Source organism: Corticium candelabrum, chromosome 10 (assembly GCF_963422355.1).
Source record: "Corticium candelabrum chromosome 10, ooCorCand1.1, whole genome shotgun sequence".
NCBI lineage: Eukaryota > Metazoa > Porifera > Homoscleromorpha > Homosclerophorida > Plakinidae > Corticium > Corticium candelabrum.
This window is the reverse complement of record NC_085094.1, coordinates 1,951,222-1,968,148: the sequence shown is the minus strand read 5'-3', so window position 1 is coordinate 1,968,148 and position 16,927 is coordinate 1,951,222. Positions and strand designations below refer to the sequence as shown.

Below are 16,927 nucleotides of genomic sequence, written 5' to 3'. Positions count from 1 at the left end.
TGTGACCGACGACGTCGATCTTGACGACGCAAGCGTCGAGTTCGATGCGAGACCGCGAGTTTTGGCGGGCGTCGACGGCTTTCGACGTTCGCATGTCGAAGAATGCCTCACCGACGAAGACTTCGACTTTCTAGACGAGAACGACAGCGCCATTAATGATGACACGCTGACAACGGATACGGGATCGACCACGTTTGATTTGTAACTCATACGGGTCTTCCGTAATTCGAGTCTGTTAGAGGCATAGGTGTCAAGGATTTTAGCCAATTATTAAGCAATGTATAGATAGATAAAGTAATCATTGTGGCATTGTAGTAGTATAGACATGGTCAGTATTCTGGTTTGGTGTTATATAGTGTTGGGACTGCTCGTGTTCGGCACTTGCTAATTGCATTATCTCTTGGTTTGAATTCCATTGTGCGACTTCTGACAAATGTACTACACATTCTTTTAGACCGGTCGTTATAAGCGTGAGATCTCTCTTACTGGTGTAATTCACATCTGACAACTGTACTGTAGAAATGTATACTAACGGTCTGGACGGCAAGGTCCAACTGCAGAAGATGTGCGATGACTGGTTCTGAGTTGGTGCTCGTGGGCGGAGCCTCAGAGAAATTGTCTGAACTGTTAGTGGTGGTGGTGGTCGATGATTTCCTATGCCTTCCAATGACGGATTCAACAAGCTTAGCGTCTGGCTCTCAGTTGATCGGCGTTTCTTGGCCATATCGTACCGTCGCTACTCATCACTATTTGTACGACATCAGTCCACGGTATTTTCGACGATCGTCCCTCGCATCCACTTTTGTCCGGGTCGGTAATTGCGAGTCATAACAATTTCGCCGATGGTGTAAGGTGATAGTTCTTTGTAGAATCTTGTAACTTTTTCTGGTTCACTACTTTTCGCACGTCCAGTTTCAGTAGATCCAGTCTAGTTCTTGGATTGCGGCCGAACATGAACTGTGCCGGACTGTGGTCGGTCGTGGCATGGGGTGACACTCGTTAAGTCACACACACACACACACACACACACACACACACACACACACACACACACACACACACACACACACACACACACACACACACACACACACACGCACGCACGCACGCAGGCACACACGCACTCGCACAAACAGGCTGTATATATATATATATATATATATATATATATATATATATATATATATATATATATATTAAGAGCAAAGAGTTATTACCAGTGCCTCTGTATAATAGTTTGTCCATAACAGCGACAGCATAAAATAGAGGTCTGGATTTAGTCTGACACGCAGACAAGAATCATTTGTACTTGGGGGGGGGGTTTAACTGATCCCCTTTCCTGCTCCGAATGACAACATCGACAGATCACCAAACGGTTTCGATATCAGCGTTGTCAAACCTTAGCCCCTTTTTAGATCCACCGAACAGTGGGCGGTAGCAGTCGAATTGAAAGCAACGAAGGAATTGAACCTTCTTAAAGGAGCCACTTCCAATGGAGTTAGTCTTCCATGTGTTCACATTAGGGAAATATAATTGTATTTCTTTCGAAAATCGACGTCGATAAAGGAGAGAAATCAAGCACACTCCGGAAAAAGACGCTGTTTGTAAACATGCTGGTGGCTGTAGGAGTATTACCCTTGTCTAACTGAAACCACTGCACTTGCACAAGTTTCAATTTTCAAAATGTGTTTTGTTAGTGAAAGGGAAATGGTCAAATTCATTGGGTGTGCGTGACCAAGACGTATTGTTTTTCATTGTCCTGCAACTAAATGGTATCCAAAGGCGAGGGTGTCAGGAGTGAATCAGGTAATCTGTACCTTAACGTAATAATCCTTCGTCACCATTTTGTGCCAAATACCGCATTGACCGACAACAAGCTTCCACGGTGCCTCTGTAAACAATGGCTTAGGTGCCAACCCCGTGTGTAGAAACTGAAGTCTGTCCGACACTTTCTTCTTTTAGAATGCCACTTGTAATGTTGTATTTTGTATAGCAAAGTTAATTAATGATCAAGTACCTTCGCAGAGACGAAAAACAGACAGCGATTGCTGTATCTTTGGCTGATATATATATATATATATATATATTTTTTTTTTTTTATTTTTATTTTTTTTTTTATATTATACATATATATTATATTATAGGTCCCATAGGGGACTAGCAGTGCCATCTAAACTACATCTAGCTAGTATATATATATATATATATATATATATATATATATATATATATATATATATATATGACTGCATGCGTACCTTTTTCCAAATTTCTATTCTAGTTTGTAGGTTCATACACCGTTTTCGCTGGAAACAATTACGCCAATTTTATTTTTTCCGGTATTTGTCGCCAACTAATGGGAGCTTATGTCTTTTGTTTTCTTCAGACCATTGCTGTACATCATTGTCGTCTGCTCAAACCAGTTTCCACACTGTTGAACAATGTGAAGCGTTGTCCTGGAATGACCACGACGGATTGCTTGCACTGTCACAATGCCTGACTGCGCGAATGTATAGCCACAGCCGCGTGTGCATATGAACATAGAATGAGCAGGATGATATTAGGGGCTTAATTGCGCTTAACTGTACGTAGTCGTCTCCGTTTTAAGGTATCTGTTTTAAACAGCCGGGTATCATTTGAGCGCTCATAATTATCGTTGCCTCCAAACAAAATAATTATGTTGTTGCTTATAGTGACCATTGCGTGAGACCGCCTGGCCAATGGCTTTGGGTCTCTGTCTGTCACGTTAGACCAGAAATTTGTCTCTACGGAGTAGACCCACGTGTCGTCGGAATACCGTACTTCTTCCATTGATCCCACGTGTAGCACAATGCGGTGACTACCGTCTAAGTGGCGTTTGAACGGCGCCATGGCGAAGTCTGCATGTCTCTAACGGCGACGTGTTGCTGGTCCACATCGCATTGCTCTGCCACATATTCAACATTCCTACACATCGACATCGGTAGTAGCACTGCTGTCGTTTCTGGTAAATTTTTGAGCAAACGCCACTGTGAAGAGAATAGATTGGCAGGCGATGATGCTCCAAGATCTTCGATCTTGTAACAAAGGCATGACAAATTTAATGTGTCTAGATGCTTCGTGTGCAATAAACGAATGTAGCCAAACAATTTAGTGAAATTTGTTAGACAGCAGTTTACGTCAAATGATTTCTATTGCGACGTTGCATTGGTTTTGAGCTCATAATTGTTACACAATTTTTACAAAACCGAAACTATTACATCACTTTCACATCGCTAGGTATCAAACAAAATTTGATCAGCTAGTCAATTTTTTCTCGAGTTTCAATTAATTGAATAAGAAACGGGACTTTTAAACATTTAGTACTCAACTAGCTAGCATACAATTACGGCAATACATTGCCCTGTCCACAATGCATTGCCAACAACGCATTGCCCACAATGATGATTGTTCTCAGGTCTGTGTCTCCATTGCATAGCTGGTGCCGTATATTCTGTTCAGTCGACTCAGTATTTCAGGAAAAGCGGGTCGGTGAGTTGGATTGGGATGCCAGCAATCGGTGATGAGTTGCCTGAAATCGTTATTACACTGGCCAGGGATAGCAGGTCGCTCTCCTGAAAGCACGGCGTCTTCGACTTCATAATTGAAACCGTAGTGAGAGAATGGTAAGTCACAAGTTTGCAGCTCCCAGAGAACGATGCCAAAGCTAAAAATACAGATACGTTAATCATGATTACACTATTATAGCTGATAATGCATGTCCTTTCAAAGTGTCAACCTGTAAACGTCAACGGAAGTCCCATATCTCTTGGACGTTGACAGTTCTGGAGCTCTCCATGCAACCGTTCCAACCCTCGTCGTACAAGTGCTACCGACGTAGTCTTCAAGCAGTGGTGTAGCAATACTCTTATTTCGCTTTCTGTGTGCTTTCTCCGATAGTATCTGCCGTCCCAGTCCAAAGTCAGAAACTCTAACCGTCCATGCTTTACTAACGAGAAAGTTCGGACTTTTCAAATCTCTGTGAATTCTGACAGGCGTAAGACTATGGAGGAACTCCATGCCTTTGGCTGCATCGATAGCAAATTCAATTTGAGTGATGAAACTTATGCCATCGGCTTTGTTGGTCTCCAACACGTCCCGTAGAGATCCACGGTGCATGAACTCGGTCACGAAGAACCGTGAGCCGTCGTCCATCAGACCGGCTCCGATAAACATGACGATATTTGGGTGACGCACCGTTTGCATGAAGAGTATTTCTCTCTCAAATTCTTTGATCAGTTGATGGTCTGGTTCAACATCTTTCAACAGTTTGACGGCAACTTCTGTTTCTCTGTAAACAGCCTTGTGCACTTTGCCAAATCCGCCTTCTCCTATTCTGTCCAACAGTTGCAGCTCGTTGTGTCTAATTTGCCAAACGCTGGTTAGCTCTTCGACGTGTCGTTGTAACTGCCCTTCTCGTATCTTTTTGTATCTCCACTTGTTGATGCAAAATACAGCAAACAGACAAATCAGTGTGCCAACAAGAATTAACATCAGAAACAATATTATATAAGTGGGAATATGGCAACGTGTGCCCGTAAATCCAAAGTGACATCGACAACCGGGCGTTGGTTTTCCTGCTATAACAGTCAAGATACAGTCGCCATGGCGGCAATAATCATCAACACATCGACTACAATTGTTGACATCAAATGAACCGATTGACTTTGTGGTCAGTCCAAGCGGGCATCGGACGCACTCTTTTCTATTTCTCTCTGCATATGTACCAAGAGGGCAAGTGTCACAGTTTGTAAAATACATGTTTGGAGAGGCGAGACCAAGTGGACACGCTAGTACGTCGAAATACAGCTTAGTTACAACTCTATTTTCTAAAATTAATAGTCTTCCCTTGTATAGATGAAGATTATTCTGATAATTGTAGTCGTTTAATGCAACAAACAAGTTGCTCAGTGACTTAGTTGTTGACAGTAAAATCCATCTATTGATGTAGGGATCATACATCCAGGTTGACTGTTGTTCCACTCCGCCACAGTAATCTTCGTCTCTATTCCATATGTTAGTGCATCCAGCTGTGACGAGCATATGATGCCCGTATGTGACTGCTGACATCTTCCAATGTTGGTTCAAAAACAGGGGAGTACGAGTAATCTGTTCTATTCGCGTCCAGCGATGAGCAGTCGTGTTAAAAGACCACATATCTGTTAAAGCCGAAAAGTTGCCGTTGACGCCTCCGTAAATGAATAGATGATGGTCGATAACCGCGGCAGCATGCATGGCTCTTGGTGTTGGTCTGACACGTGGATAGACGTTTGTTGTTCGAGTCGAAGAGTATATTGGATACCATCGCGGAACCTCTTCTATAAAAGACAATATCCATAAATCATCACGAGGCTCTGGTGGCTTTAACGGGTAAAATGTTTTGAACCCACTAAACAAAAGAATAGCGCTAGAATTGATAGCAACAAATGAATGTCCACGTCTTATTGGAGGCGCTTCATTGATTTCGAAAACTTTCCATCGGTCTGCATTAGGATAGTAGGCGTTCAGCTTATTCGGAAAGCGATATCTGTAGCAGAGGAAGCACGCGCAGTTATGAAGGAAGACGCTGTTTGTAGTGTTGTCTTTCGTGATTTGGCCTGAATGGCGACTAACCCTTTTGTGGAGCTGAAACCACTGCCGTGTCTCAAGATTCAGTTTCCAGAGTGTCCCCTTAGGATCACCGAAGCGCCTATTCTCGTCGTTAGGCGAACCGATAACGTAGAAATTGTTTTTCCATACTCCCAAAACTAGTTGATATCCAAATATGGGTGTCAGGAGCGAATCCGGCAATTTATACGCTAACCACCTGTCACACTCTCTCGTCAAATTTATCATCAGCTGACGACAAGCCCTGATAGCGCCTCTGTAAACAATGGCGTAGGAACCAAACACCGCTGCAGTCCCACCGCGAAAGGTAACGGAATTCTGGCCGATACCTACTTCCTTACTTACTTTGCCACTTGCGATATTGTATCTAAAATAGAATCTGTCCATAATCACCACATAGCTTTGTAGAAACGGAAAGAAAAGAGCAATGGCTGATTTTGAAAAAGGTGGACGGTCGTGCACGTACACTTGCTTCCATGTTTGCTTTGTGAGTTGGTACGTCCATAGACCGTTGTTGCTTAAAGCGACAACTGCTATCTCACTATAGGTTGTGCCTGTCGCCAACCCTGGGTGACCTCTAGGAACAGATGCCTCCCATTTTGTTTTGACTCTAGACCATCGGTATGCCTTCCTGTCCTCTACGCACACGAGTTCCCAAACAGTCGACCAATCCAAGACCCCGTCGCTTGGTCCGGGAATGACCAATATGGACTGCTTGCACTGACACGACGTCCGATTGCGGGAGCTAACAACGACAGCCGCGTGCGTGAACATTGGGGGAACAGGATCCGATACGTTGTCTATATCTGGGCGTCGCCATTTCATGTTATCTATTTCAAATACCCAAGTTTCATTCAACATTTTCTCCTCCTTGCCCTTGCCTCCGAACAGAATGATCGCACTGTTGCATAGAGTGACGGTTGTATGAGACCGTCTGGAGGTTGGCTTTATGTTCTCGTCCGTCACATTAGACCAAACGTTTGCCTCCACGGAGTACACCCACGTCTCGTCCACATTCACTCCCTGTCCTATTGATCCGCCGTGTAGCAAGAAGTGGTCGCCATCGCTGCTGACGTACGGAGCCATGCCGTAGCGTTTCTGAACAGGTGGCGTGTTGCACTTCCATTCCGATTCGCTTCGCCATACGTTCAGAGCGTCGACGTCAACATCGGTGGTAGCTTTGGCTTCGCTTCCGATAGCGCTTCGAGTGAGACGGGCTAGAAAGAGAATTAAATGGCAAGCGGCAGTCCTACACATGGAGAGGACATCTATCAACACAGTGTCTATAAATGAAAGCGTCAAATTTGCAGTTTTAATATCTATTAATAACTTGTTACTTCATTTATAAGTAATTCTTACGCAAGTTTTATCATCGCCGCACTTGTTATAGTTTGCAGTGATTTTTTGATTTTATTCATAATTTTTATTTGAGATAGAGTGCAAATCTCGTGTATTGTGTATGCATGTGTTTGAGAGAGCAAGACCGTTTTATTGATTCAAAATATGGGAGACGTACTGCAAATTATAACAAATTGAACTCGATTGGTTGCATCTCAATGTTCGTCCAGCTAGCGGTGTTGTTATGGATCCATGGGGCCATTGGACTCTCAAAAAATTTAGTGCGTGGTAGATTTCCGACAAAACAAGGTCTATGACGTCATTAATTTTGAAATTGACACTTGCATGAGCAGATGAACAGTATAGTGATAGATGGAATACAGAACAATGTCTACAATAAACGGAATCATAACAATGGGCAAGCAATCCGAATCACTGCCATATATAAGGCTGATATCAATGTAGTCGGTCTCAATTGATTGAATTTGATGTCAATTGGCAGTCTAGTCTCCCCAGCTATAGAAGAATGGCGACATCGCTAATTGCAGAATGTGTGCTGAATGATGCGAAGACAGCGTAATCTCGTACAGCCCAGTATACCGAAGGCTACTGCATGTTCGGGTGACTCAATTCGTTGGGAATTCATTGGTAAACGCACGCAAAATCGAAAATTAATATAAATTTGTATATGATAGTTCTAAAGGTGTACATACCCGGAAGAATAATTTTACATTTTTGAAAGCGAGATTTCTATAACGAAATTGCGCCGTAATGTGCTTCCGGTTTATCGCATTCGGTTTTAGCAGAAGAGCCGAGGCGTGTACAATTGAAGTAAAAGTGAGATCGGATAGCGCAAAGTGTAATAGGTAAGTAGTAAAACAACATCTATCTCTATATATCTCTATATATAAAGGAGAGGTGTCTGTGTGTCTGTCTGTCTGTCTGTCTGTGTGCCCGTACGTACGAGCGTCTCTCGAAGACGGCGAGTCCGATCTCGGCCGAATTTCGCTCGCGCACGCCGAATTCATTCAGGTCGAAAGTCAGACCGCGGTCGTCTTCCTGACTTCTCCCACGACGACGCCGTTTCCCGCCGATCGCGCTCGCTTCCGCTCGCGCGCGAATATCTCCGGAACGGCGCATCGTGTCTCCACCGAATTTAGACTGCCCGTTCCCGACGTCGGACGGTACGCGCCGAGCGTGTCGTCTATTGCCGACGACGTCGGGAAAAGAAAGATATTCTTGCTGATATCCGGGTCTCGAAAAAATACGCACACAGTCGTTTGCCAGTCTGCGACCGTCGAAGAGCTGCCGTGTTCGATGCACCTGTTCCCCGAAACGCCAGCAACGTCTTCGAAGAGACGACGTTCAGCGGGACCGTCGAAATGACGACAGTCGGTACGCGTCGTGACTTCGTTAGATATCCGGGTCTCGAAAAAATACGCACACAGTCGTTTGCCAGTCTGCGACCGTCGAAGAGCTGCCGTGTTCGATGCACCTGTTTCCCGAAACGCCAGCAACGTCTTCGAACAGACGACGTTCAGCGGGACTGTCGAAATGACACGAGTCGGCATTCGTTGTATACGGGGAACGGATTATCCGGGTAAGTATTGCACGTGACTTCAACTAATCACTACGTATCTACACCGAATTTACCGGCCCGTTCCTGACATCGGACAGTATGCACTCCCTGCAGCGGAGAGAAGTGCCGATGTCTGTACAGGATCTTTCGCACTGCCGATAACCTTACGTTATCTTAATTAATAGCAAACGTCACAGATGTCAACGCACTTGATATGCCTTTAGTGAACTAACACCACGGCTAATTAGTGACAGTAAACGGTTACTGACAAAACATTACACTCTACTGTCGCCAAAACATTACAGTCTACTAGCTGCGCAATATAGGATTTCCAAGTCTATACGCGACATTTTGCGTCGTTTTTACAATGCCTCCGAAGAGACGAAAGACAGTTTTTTCATCGGCAGCTGCAGCCAGTCAAAAACGGAGACGTTTAGAAGAAGACGAAGTAGCGAGACGGCAACGTTTGGACTCCGGTAGAGATAGAGTGGCGAGAGCGCGTGCTGAGCAAGGTGAGGCAGCTAGACAATGGCGACTAGACAGCGACAGACACAGAAGCGCTACGGCTCGCGCGAACGAAAACGAGTTAGACAGACAGCGACGACTTCAGATTAATCGTGATACCACTGCTAGAACTCGCGTAGATGAACACACTGTAGCCAGACAAGAACGATTGGCCGCCGACCGCAACAGAACTACTGCAGCGCGTGCAGCGGAAGATGAGCTAGCCAGACAAGAACGATTGGCCGCCGACTGCAACAGAACTGCTGCAGTGCGTGCAGCGGAAGATGAGCTAGCCAGACAAGAACGATTGGCCGCCGACTGCAACAGAACTGCTGCAGCGCGTGCAGCGGAAGATGAGCTAGCCAGACACGAGCGATTGGCCGCCGACTGCAACAGAACTGCTGCAGCGCGTACAGCGGAAGATGAGCTAGCCAGACACGAGCGATTGGCCGCCGACTGCAACAGAACTGCTGCAGCGCGTGCAGCGGAAGATGAGCTAGCCAGACAAGAACGATTGGCCGCCCACTGCAACAGAACTGCTGCAGCGCGTGCAGCGGAAGATGAGCTAGCTAGACAGCGACGACTTCACAGTGATCGAGAAAGACATACTGCAACAAGAGTGCGACAGCAACCGAATATTCCACCAGCTCTGAACTATGATGCAGCACAACCTCCACTTCCGTGTTGTATTGGCTCTATGACAAACGTGTGTGTCAACTGCGGCGCTATGAAGTGGAAAGGAGAAGCACCTGGCATGTGTTGCAGTAGCGGGAAAGTGAAACTGGCAACTCTGCAAGATCCACCGCTCTTGCTAAAATCATTGCTTCTAGGTGACTCAGAAACGTCTAGGCATTTCCTTACAAATATTCGCAAGTACAATTCAGCTTTTCAGATGACATCAATGGGTTGCAATGAAATTAAGGAAACACATGGATGGAATCCTTGCTTCAAAGTGCAAGGTCAAGTGTACCACCTCATTGGAAGCCTGTGCCCTTTGCCTAATGAAGAATCCAAATTTGCTCAAATCTACTTTTTGGGTGATGTGGAGAGAGAGATACAAGTAAGACAAGGCATTGTTCCTGGTTTGAGAATAAATATCATTGAGGGTTTACAAAACATGCTTCATGCCATCAATAGGTATGTGCAGAGTTTTAAATTAGCCAAAGACGTTCTCCGTGAATATGATCAGCAGTACAAGGTTGTGATTCATGCTGACAAGAAGCCTCCTAGAGAACACAGAGGGCGGTTTAATGCTCCAATGTGTGATGAGGTAGCTGTGCTTATGGTCACAGAAGAACATGGAAAGAGAGACATTGTCCTTCGTAAGTCTGATGGCAGCCTTACAAGAATAGCTGAAACTCATCGCAGCTATGATGCTTTGCAGTATCCTCTCATACTTCCACATGGAGATGATGGATACTATTTTCCTGACCAACCAGTCCCAAACCAGTACAAAGTATCTGCGATGAAACATTATGCGTATCGACTGATGATGCGAGGTGGTGCAGACTTTAACATCTTGCTACGGTGTCAGAGACTGATGCAACAATATGTTGTTGACATGTACGCCAAAATAGAGACCGAACGGCTGTGCTTCCTTTGGCGAGAGCAAACAAAACTTCGAGCTGAACAATATGGTGAGTTGAGAGATGCACTTCTGGCAAGTGATGGAGATCCAACAAACATCGGTAAGACGGTGATCTTACCTAGCTCCTATACTGGAGGACCACGGTACATGCATGAACGTACACAGGATGCCATGTGCTATGTTAGAAAGTTTGGTAGGCCTTCTCTTTTTATCACAATGACGTGCAATCCCGGCTGGAAAGAAATCACTGATGAACTGCTGCCCATGCAGACAGCACAACATCGTCCAGACCTAATTGCACGTGTCTTTAACCTAAAAAGAAAGGAACTCATCAAACAGTTGACCAAGCACTGCATCTTCGGCAAGACTATTGCATACCTGTGTTCCATTGAATGGCAGAAACGTGGTCTGCCACATGCTCATATTTTAGTTTGGTTAACTGCAGAGCACAGCATTCATGCTGATGACATCGATGCCGCTATTTCCGCTGAGTTGCCTGACCCTAACTCTGACAAGGTGCTGTTTGATATAGTCATGACAAACATGATTCATGGTCCTTGCGGTCGCATGGACAAGCACTCACCCTGCATGCGAGATGGAGCATGCACGAAACGTTACCCGAAAGAGTTTAAAAGTGATACTCAGAGCGGCCATGATGGTTATCCATTATATCGACGACGTAAACCCGATGATTGTGGCCATCAAGGAATAAAGAAGATCAAAGGTAACGATGTCTGTATAGACAATCGATGGGTAGTACCTTACTCTCCCTACCTCTGCCGAATGTTTGCCTGTCATATCAACGTAGAGCTTTGTACAAGTGTCAAGTCTATCAAGTATGTCCTAAAGTATGTCAACAAGGGCAGGGACATGGCAGTTTTTTCGCTAGAAAAAAACCAACCTATCGATGAAATAGATCTGTACCAGACAGCAAGATACGTCAGTTGCAGTGAAGCTTGCTGGAGAATACTGAACTTTACCATTCACGATCGTCATCCAGCAGTGACAAACCTTCATGTCCACCTACTAAATGGGCAGAGGGTTGTTTACAATGATCAAAATGCTGTTGCTCTTGCTCAACGTCCACCTAAAACCACGTTGACAGCTTTTTTTGATCTCTGCGCTCGGTATCGTCCAGATCTTGACCAGCTTGCTACGCCCGACCAGAGGTTTGTTCAAAATTTGCTTTATGTAAATGTGCCCGAGTACTTTACATTTCATTCAGGCACCAAAACCTGGAACCCTCGAAGGCTTGGCACAGCTGTTTACAGTGATGGTCAAATAACTTCATTTAAAAAAAGTGAGGTCATTGGTCGAGTGTACGCCGTGCATCCTAAGCAACAGGAATGCTTCTTTTTACGCCTTCTGCTTCACCATAAGCGGGGACCTTCCTCTTTTGATGACTTGCTTACGATTGATGCACGAAAGTGCCAGACTTTTCGCGAAGCATGTAACTGCATGGGTTTGTTGGAAGAAGACTTGCATTGGGCCATGGCCATGCAAGAGGCAGCCATGCGAGCCGGAGCATCTACACTACGTGCTCTGTTTGCTGTTATATTGACCACGTGTGATGTTGCTGACCCTCTTGCCATATGGTCTGCATATCGAAATGATATGACTGATGACATACTGCATCAGTGTAGGAGGGAAGCTCGACAGCCTGACATGGACTATAGTGATGATATGTACAACGAGTGTCTCTTTCGACTACAGGAATTAGTACAGCAGATGAGTGGACAGAAACTTGAAGAGTACGGACTGCCGCCTGTAAACAGGGGACATGAAGACAGACTGACAGTTGACCTACTTAGAGAAAAATCTTATGACAGAGAAGCACTGCAACAATTTGTAGACGAAAATGAAACGAATTTGACGATTGACCAACGCAACATTGACCTTCGCATTACAGATATGGTGGACCATGGGCAAGGAGGGATTATTTTTATTGATGCCCCAGGTGGCACAGGTAAAACCTACCTGATTAACCTTTCCCTGGCACGCCTCAGATCAAGAGGATTTGTCGCCCTTGCTGTCGCCAGCAGTGGCATTGCGGCACAGCTACTATCAAATGGGAAGACAGCACATTCGACATTCAAGATACCGCTTAATCTCATGACCACAGACCTTCCTATGTGCAACCTCAAGCGAGGTTCATCAAAGGCTACACTCCTACAGGAATGTGCCGTTATATTTTGGGACGAGGCAACCATGGCTAACAAACTAGCTTTTGAGGCTTTAGATCGCACATTACAAGACCTAAGGCAGTCCTCAAGACCATTTGGCGGTATCTTAGTTGTCCTGTCTGGGGACTTTCGTCAGACATTACCAGTCATTCGAGGAGGTACACGTGCCAATGAAATTGATGCCTGCATCAAGTCATCACATTTATGGCAACACGTAGAAACACATTCTTTGACAACTAACATGAGAGCTTATCTCTACGGTGACGCCAACGCTGCTGAGTTTGCAAGTCTCTTGCTGCGAGTTGGGAACGGTCATATACCGGTAGTTGAAGGACGTCATACCATCTTCATTCCAGAAGATCTTGGCACAGTTACCGACTCTCCTCAGACCTTGATAGAGCGAGTGTACCCAAACTTGCAACATCACTACCAAGACTTCGAATGGCTAATGCAACGAGCTATTCTCGCACCACACAATGTCTCCATTCGTGATATTAACTGGGAGATGCTTCAGCTGTTTCCTGGAGAGATAAAGATCTATAAATCAATTGATACGGTCAGAGATGATGATGCAGTACACTATCCCTCGGAGTTTCTTAACTCCCTGGAACCTGCTGGTATGCCTCCTCATAAACTGGCTCTAAAGGTGGGAATTCCTCTAATGGTTGTTCGAAATCTGGCTCCTGGGATTGCAAACGGCACACGTCTTATACTAAAGAGAATGATGAACAACTGTCTGGAAGCAACTATTGCTACTGGACCGCATAAAGGCCAGGACGTGTATCTGCCAAAGATACCACTAATTCCCAGTGATACTGGACTACCATTTGAATTCAAACGACTTCAGTTTCCAGTTAAGGTCTGCTTTGCTATGACTATTAACAAGGCACAAGGGCAGACCTTAGCTGTGGCAGGGCTAGATCTACACGAGCCATCCTTTAGCCATGGACAGCTTTATGTTGGCATTTCTAGAGTTGCCTCCAAACATGGACTAACTTTCTTGGCAAAAGAAGGAAAAACCAAAAACGTAGTGTACCAGGAAGTGCTGTCGACAAGATGATCATCTTTATATTCACTGCAGGCATTCATGGCCAACATCACCTATGATGCTGGCCAACAGCGACTGAACCAGGGTTAGCTTAGAAGAGGTTGACTGTTAATAGGTCAATTAGATAAACATTAATGACTAACGACTAAACAGACAAAACACTACAATAATGCACTAAAAGTTAGGTAGACAATATGTATCACACAGCAACAAACAGGACAAAGTAGACCGTTTTGGCGGCTGCAGCAGCTGGTGATGCATCAATTTCTCAAAGAGACCTATGCTGAAGACATCAAGCAGGTACATAACGTTCAAATACCACCGGAGCGAGAGCTCCTGGTTGAGCATGTCTCAACCAATTTTTTGAGCCAGTATATGCCCTGACCTCCACGTGGTCTGGCTTGGGTTGCACTGACAAGGGCATAAGTTAGTGTAATTGGTTTGTGCTGTGATTGCAACTTTTTTTTTGCACAGGGATGATAACCAACACTCTAGACCAGAGAGTTTGGAAATCTACAAAGATCTCTTTATACAAACTGTACGTGACTTGGCTACACCCCCTCTGCCTCTCCAACCATCAAAAGCATTTCTAGATACTTTCTGCTGTAATCTCTACCTATAAAAGCGACTTGACTGTCTGTTTGTGTGTTTTTCTGTACTGTCTGTCTGTCATTAATAGCAAACAGTGTCTGCAAATCAATAATTTGTGTGATTAAACTATTACCCGGGTGTTGTCCCCCGGGTGTTGTCCCCCGGGCGAAGCCGGGCATTGGAGCTTGTATATATATATAAAGGAGAGGTGTCTGTCTGTCTGTCTGTCTGTGTGCCCGTACGTACGAGCGTCTCTCGAAGACGGCGGGTCCGATCTCGGCCGAATTTGGCTCGCGCACGCCGAATTCATTAATCTCGAAAGTGAGACCGTGATCATCTTCCTGACTTCTCCCACGACGACGCCATTTCCCGCCGATCGCGCTCGCTTCCGCTCGCGAGCGAATATTTTCGGAACGCCGAATCGTATCTCCGCCGAATTCACACTACCCGTTCTCGACGTCGGACGGCACGCGCCGAGCGTATCGTTTATTGCGGGCGACGCCGGGAAACGAAGATATTTTTGCTAATATCCGGGTCTTGAAAAAATACGCCCACATTCGTTTGCCAGTCTACGACCGTCGAAGAGCTGCCGTGTTTGATGCACCTGTTCCCCGAAACGCCAGCAACGTCTTCGAAGGGACGACGTTCAACGGGACTGTCGAAATGACGAGAGTTGGCATTCGTTATATACGGGGAACGGATTATCCGGGTAAGTATTGCACGTGACTTGCAAGTTACGGAATTCACGTCGAAATTATAGATGCCAGGTTCGATACACCTGTTCTCCGCAACGGGACTGTCGAAATGGCTTCAACCGGATCAATAATCCAATCAACGGGATTTTTTGAAACTGGACACGTGTCGAATAGATGCCAAGTTTGATACACCTGTTCCTCGCAACGGCAGCAACGTCCAAGTCGAAATGGTTTCACCCAATCGCTAATCCAAAAATCAACGGGATTTAGAAACGGCAATTGAACGGGATATAACTATGAATGAGAATTCTGTCTGGCTGCTACTAAACGGTAAAAGCACTTACACCACGGCTAATTAGTGACAGGAAACGGTTTTCTATACAAACTGTACGTGACCTGGCTACACCCCCTCTGCCTCTCCAACCATCAAACGCATTTTTAGATACTTTCTGCTATAATCTCTACCTATAAAGGCGACCTGTTTTTCTGTCTGTCTGTCTGTCTGTCTGTCTGTCAATGGTATTATATTTTCATAAATCAGAACTATTACAGGCTAAATCAAATTAAGCAAAGCACGATACACTACCTTACAATGACAACTAAAAAACTAAAAACTGAACACTGTCTCTGTCTCCCGGATAACATGGATGGACATCACAACGTGCATGGCCACCATAGAAGACGCCTAGCGCTGACGCGAGGTAAAGATGCGTGCAATCCATGATGACAATGTTGATACAGAGGAGTAGACAATATGGGTAGAGGAAGACATCACAACTGTCTGTCTGTTTGTCTGTCTGTCTGTCTGCCTGTCTGTCTGTCATTAATGCTATAATTTCTACCTATAAAAGCGACCTGTCTCTTCTCCACTTAAGTGTTGTATTGGCTCTATGACAAATGTGTGTGCCAACTGCGGCGCTATGAAGTGGAAAGGAGAAGCACCTGGCATGTGTTGTCCCCCGGGCGAAGCCGGGCATTGGAGCTTGTTACTATTAATATTGTAAGTACTTGATATTCTAAGATATATGTGTGTGCTAGCATTTCTAACAAAAGTGTGAAAACCACTCTGCTGTTTGCCAGAACATTTTAAGTACTTAAACAGTACGTATATATCTATAGACAGCAATTATGTATAAATCGGAAACACACCACCACTACCAACACCACTGAACAACAATAACAACAACAACAATTGCCATTGCGTCAGGACTTTTTATCCTTCATTTCTCACGCTTTCTTTCAGTCTTTCTCTTTTCAGTATTTGTTGACTTTCTCACACCGTCACGTTGCAATGGCTTCCTTCTTCTAGTACAAAATCGCCAGCACAGCTTGCTGCTTCATAAACTTGAAAGGCTTAAGGCAGTCTTCGTTTACCTTGGCTAAAAGTCCAAAGCCTCCTAGTATCATTCCAACTGAGAATACGCACTATACGGATCTGAATGTGTGGTTAGTCCATCTCACCGATTTCTCGCTTGTTTCCTTGCACTGGCCATTTTTTCACATCTTGGCATTATTCGAGAAGCGAATCAAAGCCACACTTGCACGTTACCGCAGCCAGCAGGCAACGAGAGGTGTACTATCTTTTAAGGCATTTGTATAGCCTAGACACTCTATGTCATATAGCCATTTCCGTTCCTGGTAAAACGTCACGGCGGATAGGGTACGCCTACTATACCGGATATATATAAGCGGAAGCAACTTTCTCTTCAATATCTTTACAAATGTAGCTTCAAAGATTGAATTTTTAATTTTTTGGACATACGGACGTTAACGACT

At 44.9% G+C, this 16,927-nt stretch overlaps 2 protein-coding genes across 2 annotated transcripts; both read left to right on the top strand.

The window, feature by feature from the left end:
- Positions 1 to 9,526: 9,526 nt before the first annotated feature.
- LOC134186049 (uncharacterized) lies at positions 9,527 to 12,088 on the top strand. The gene is made up of 2 exons (XM_062653956.1): positions 9,527 to 12,013; positions 12,082 to 12,088. Exons 1-2 carry the CDS (start codon positions 9,744 to 9,746, stop codon positions 12,086 to 12,088), a joined length of 2,277 nt encoding a protein of 758 aa, XP_062509940.1. The 5' UTR covers positions 9,527 to 9,743.
- Positions 12,058 to 14,371, top strand: LOC134185796 (ATP-dependent DNA helicase PIF1-like). The gene is made up of 2 exons (XM_062653675.1): positions 12,058 to 14,165; positions 14,340 to 14,371. The coding sequence occupies exon 1, from the start codon at positions 12,093 to 12,095 to the stop codon at positions 13,875 to 13,877; it is 1,785 nt and encodes a 594-aa protein (XP_062509659.1). The 5' UTR covers positions 12,058 to 12,092; the 3' UTR covers positions 13,878 to 14,165; positions 14,340 to 14,371.
- The last annotated feature ends 2,556 nt before the right edge of the window (positions 14,372 to 16,927 follow it).

Excerpts from the sequence above, each read along its gene's own strand:
- LOC134185796 (XM_062653675.1), top strand. The coding sequence starts at position 12,093 with ATGGGTTTGTTGGAAGAAGACTTGCATTGGGCCATGGCCATGCAAGAG.
- LOC134186049 (XM_062653956.1), top strand. The coding sequence starts at position 9,744 with ATGACAAACGTGTGTGTCAACTGCGGCGCTATGAAGTGGAAAGGAGAA.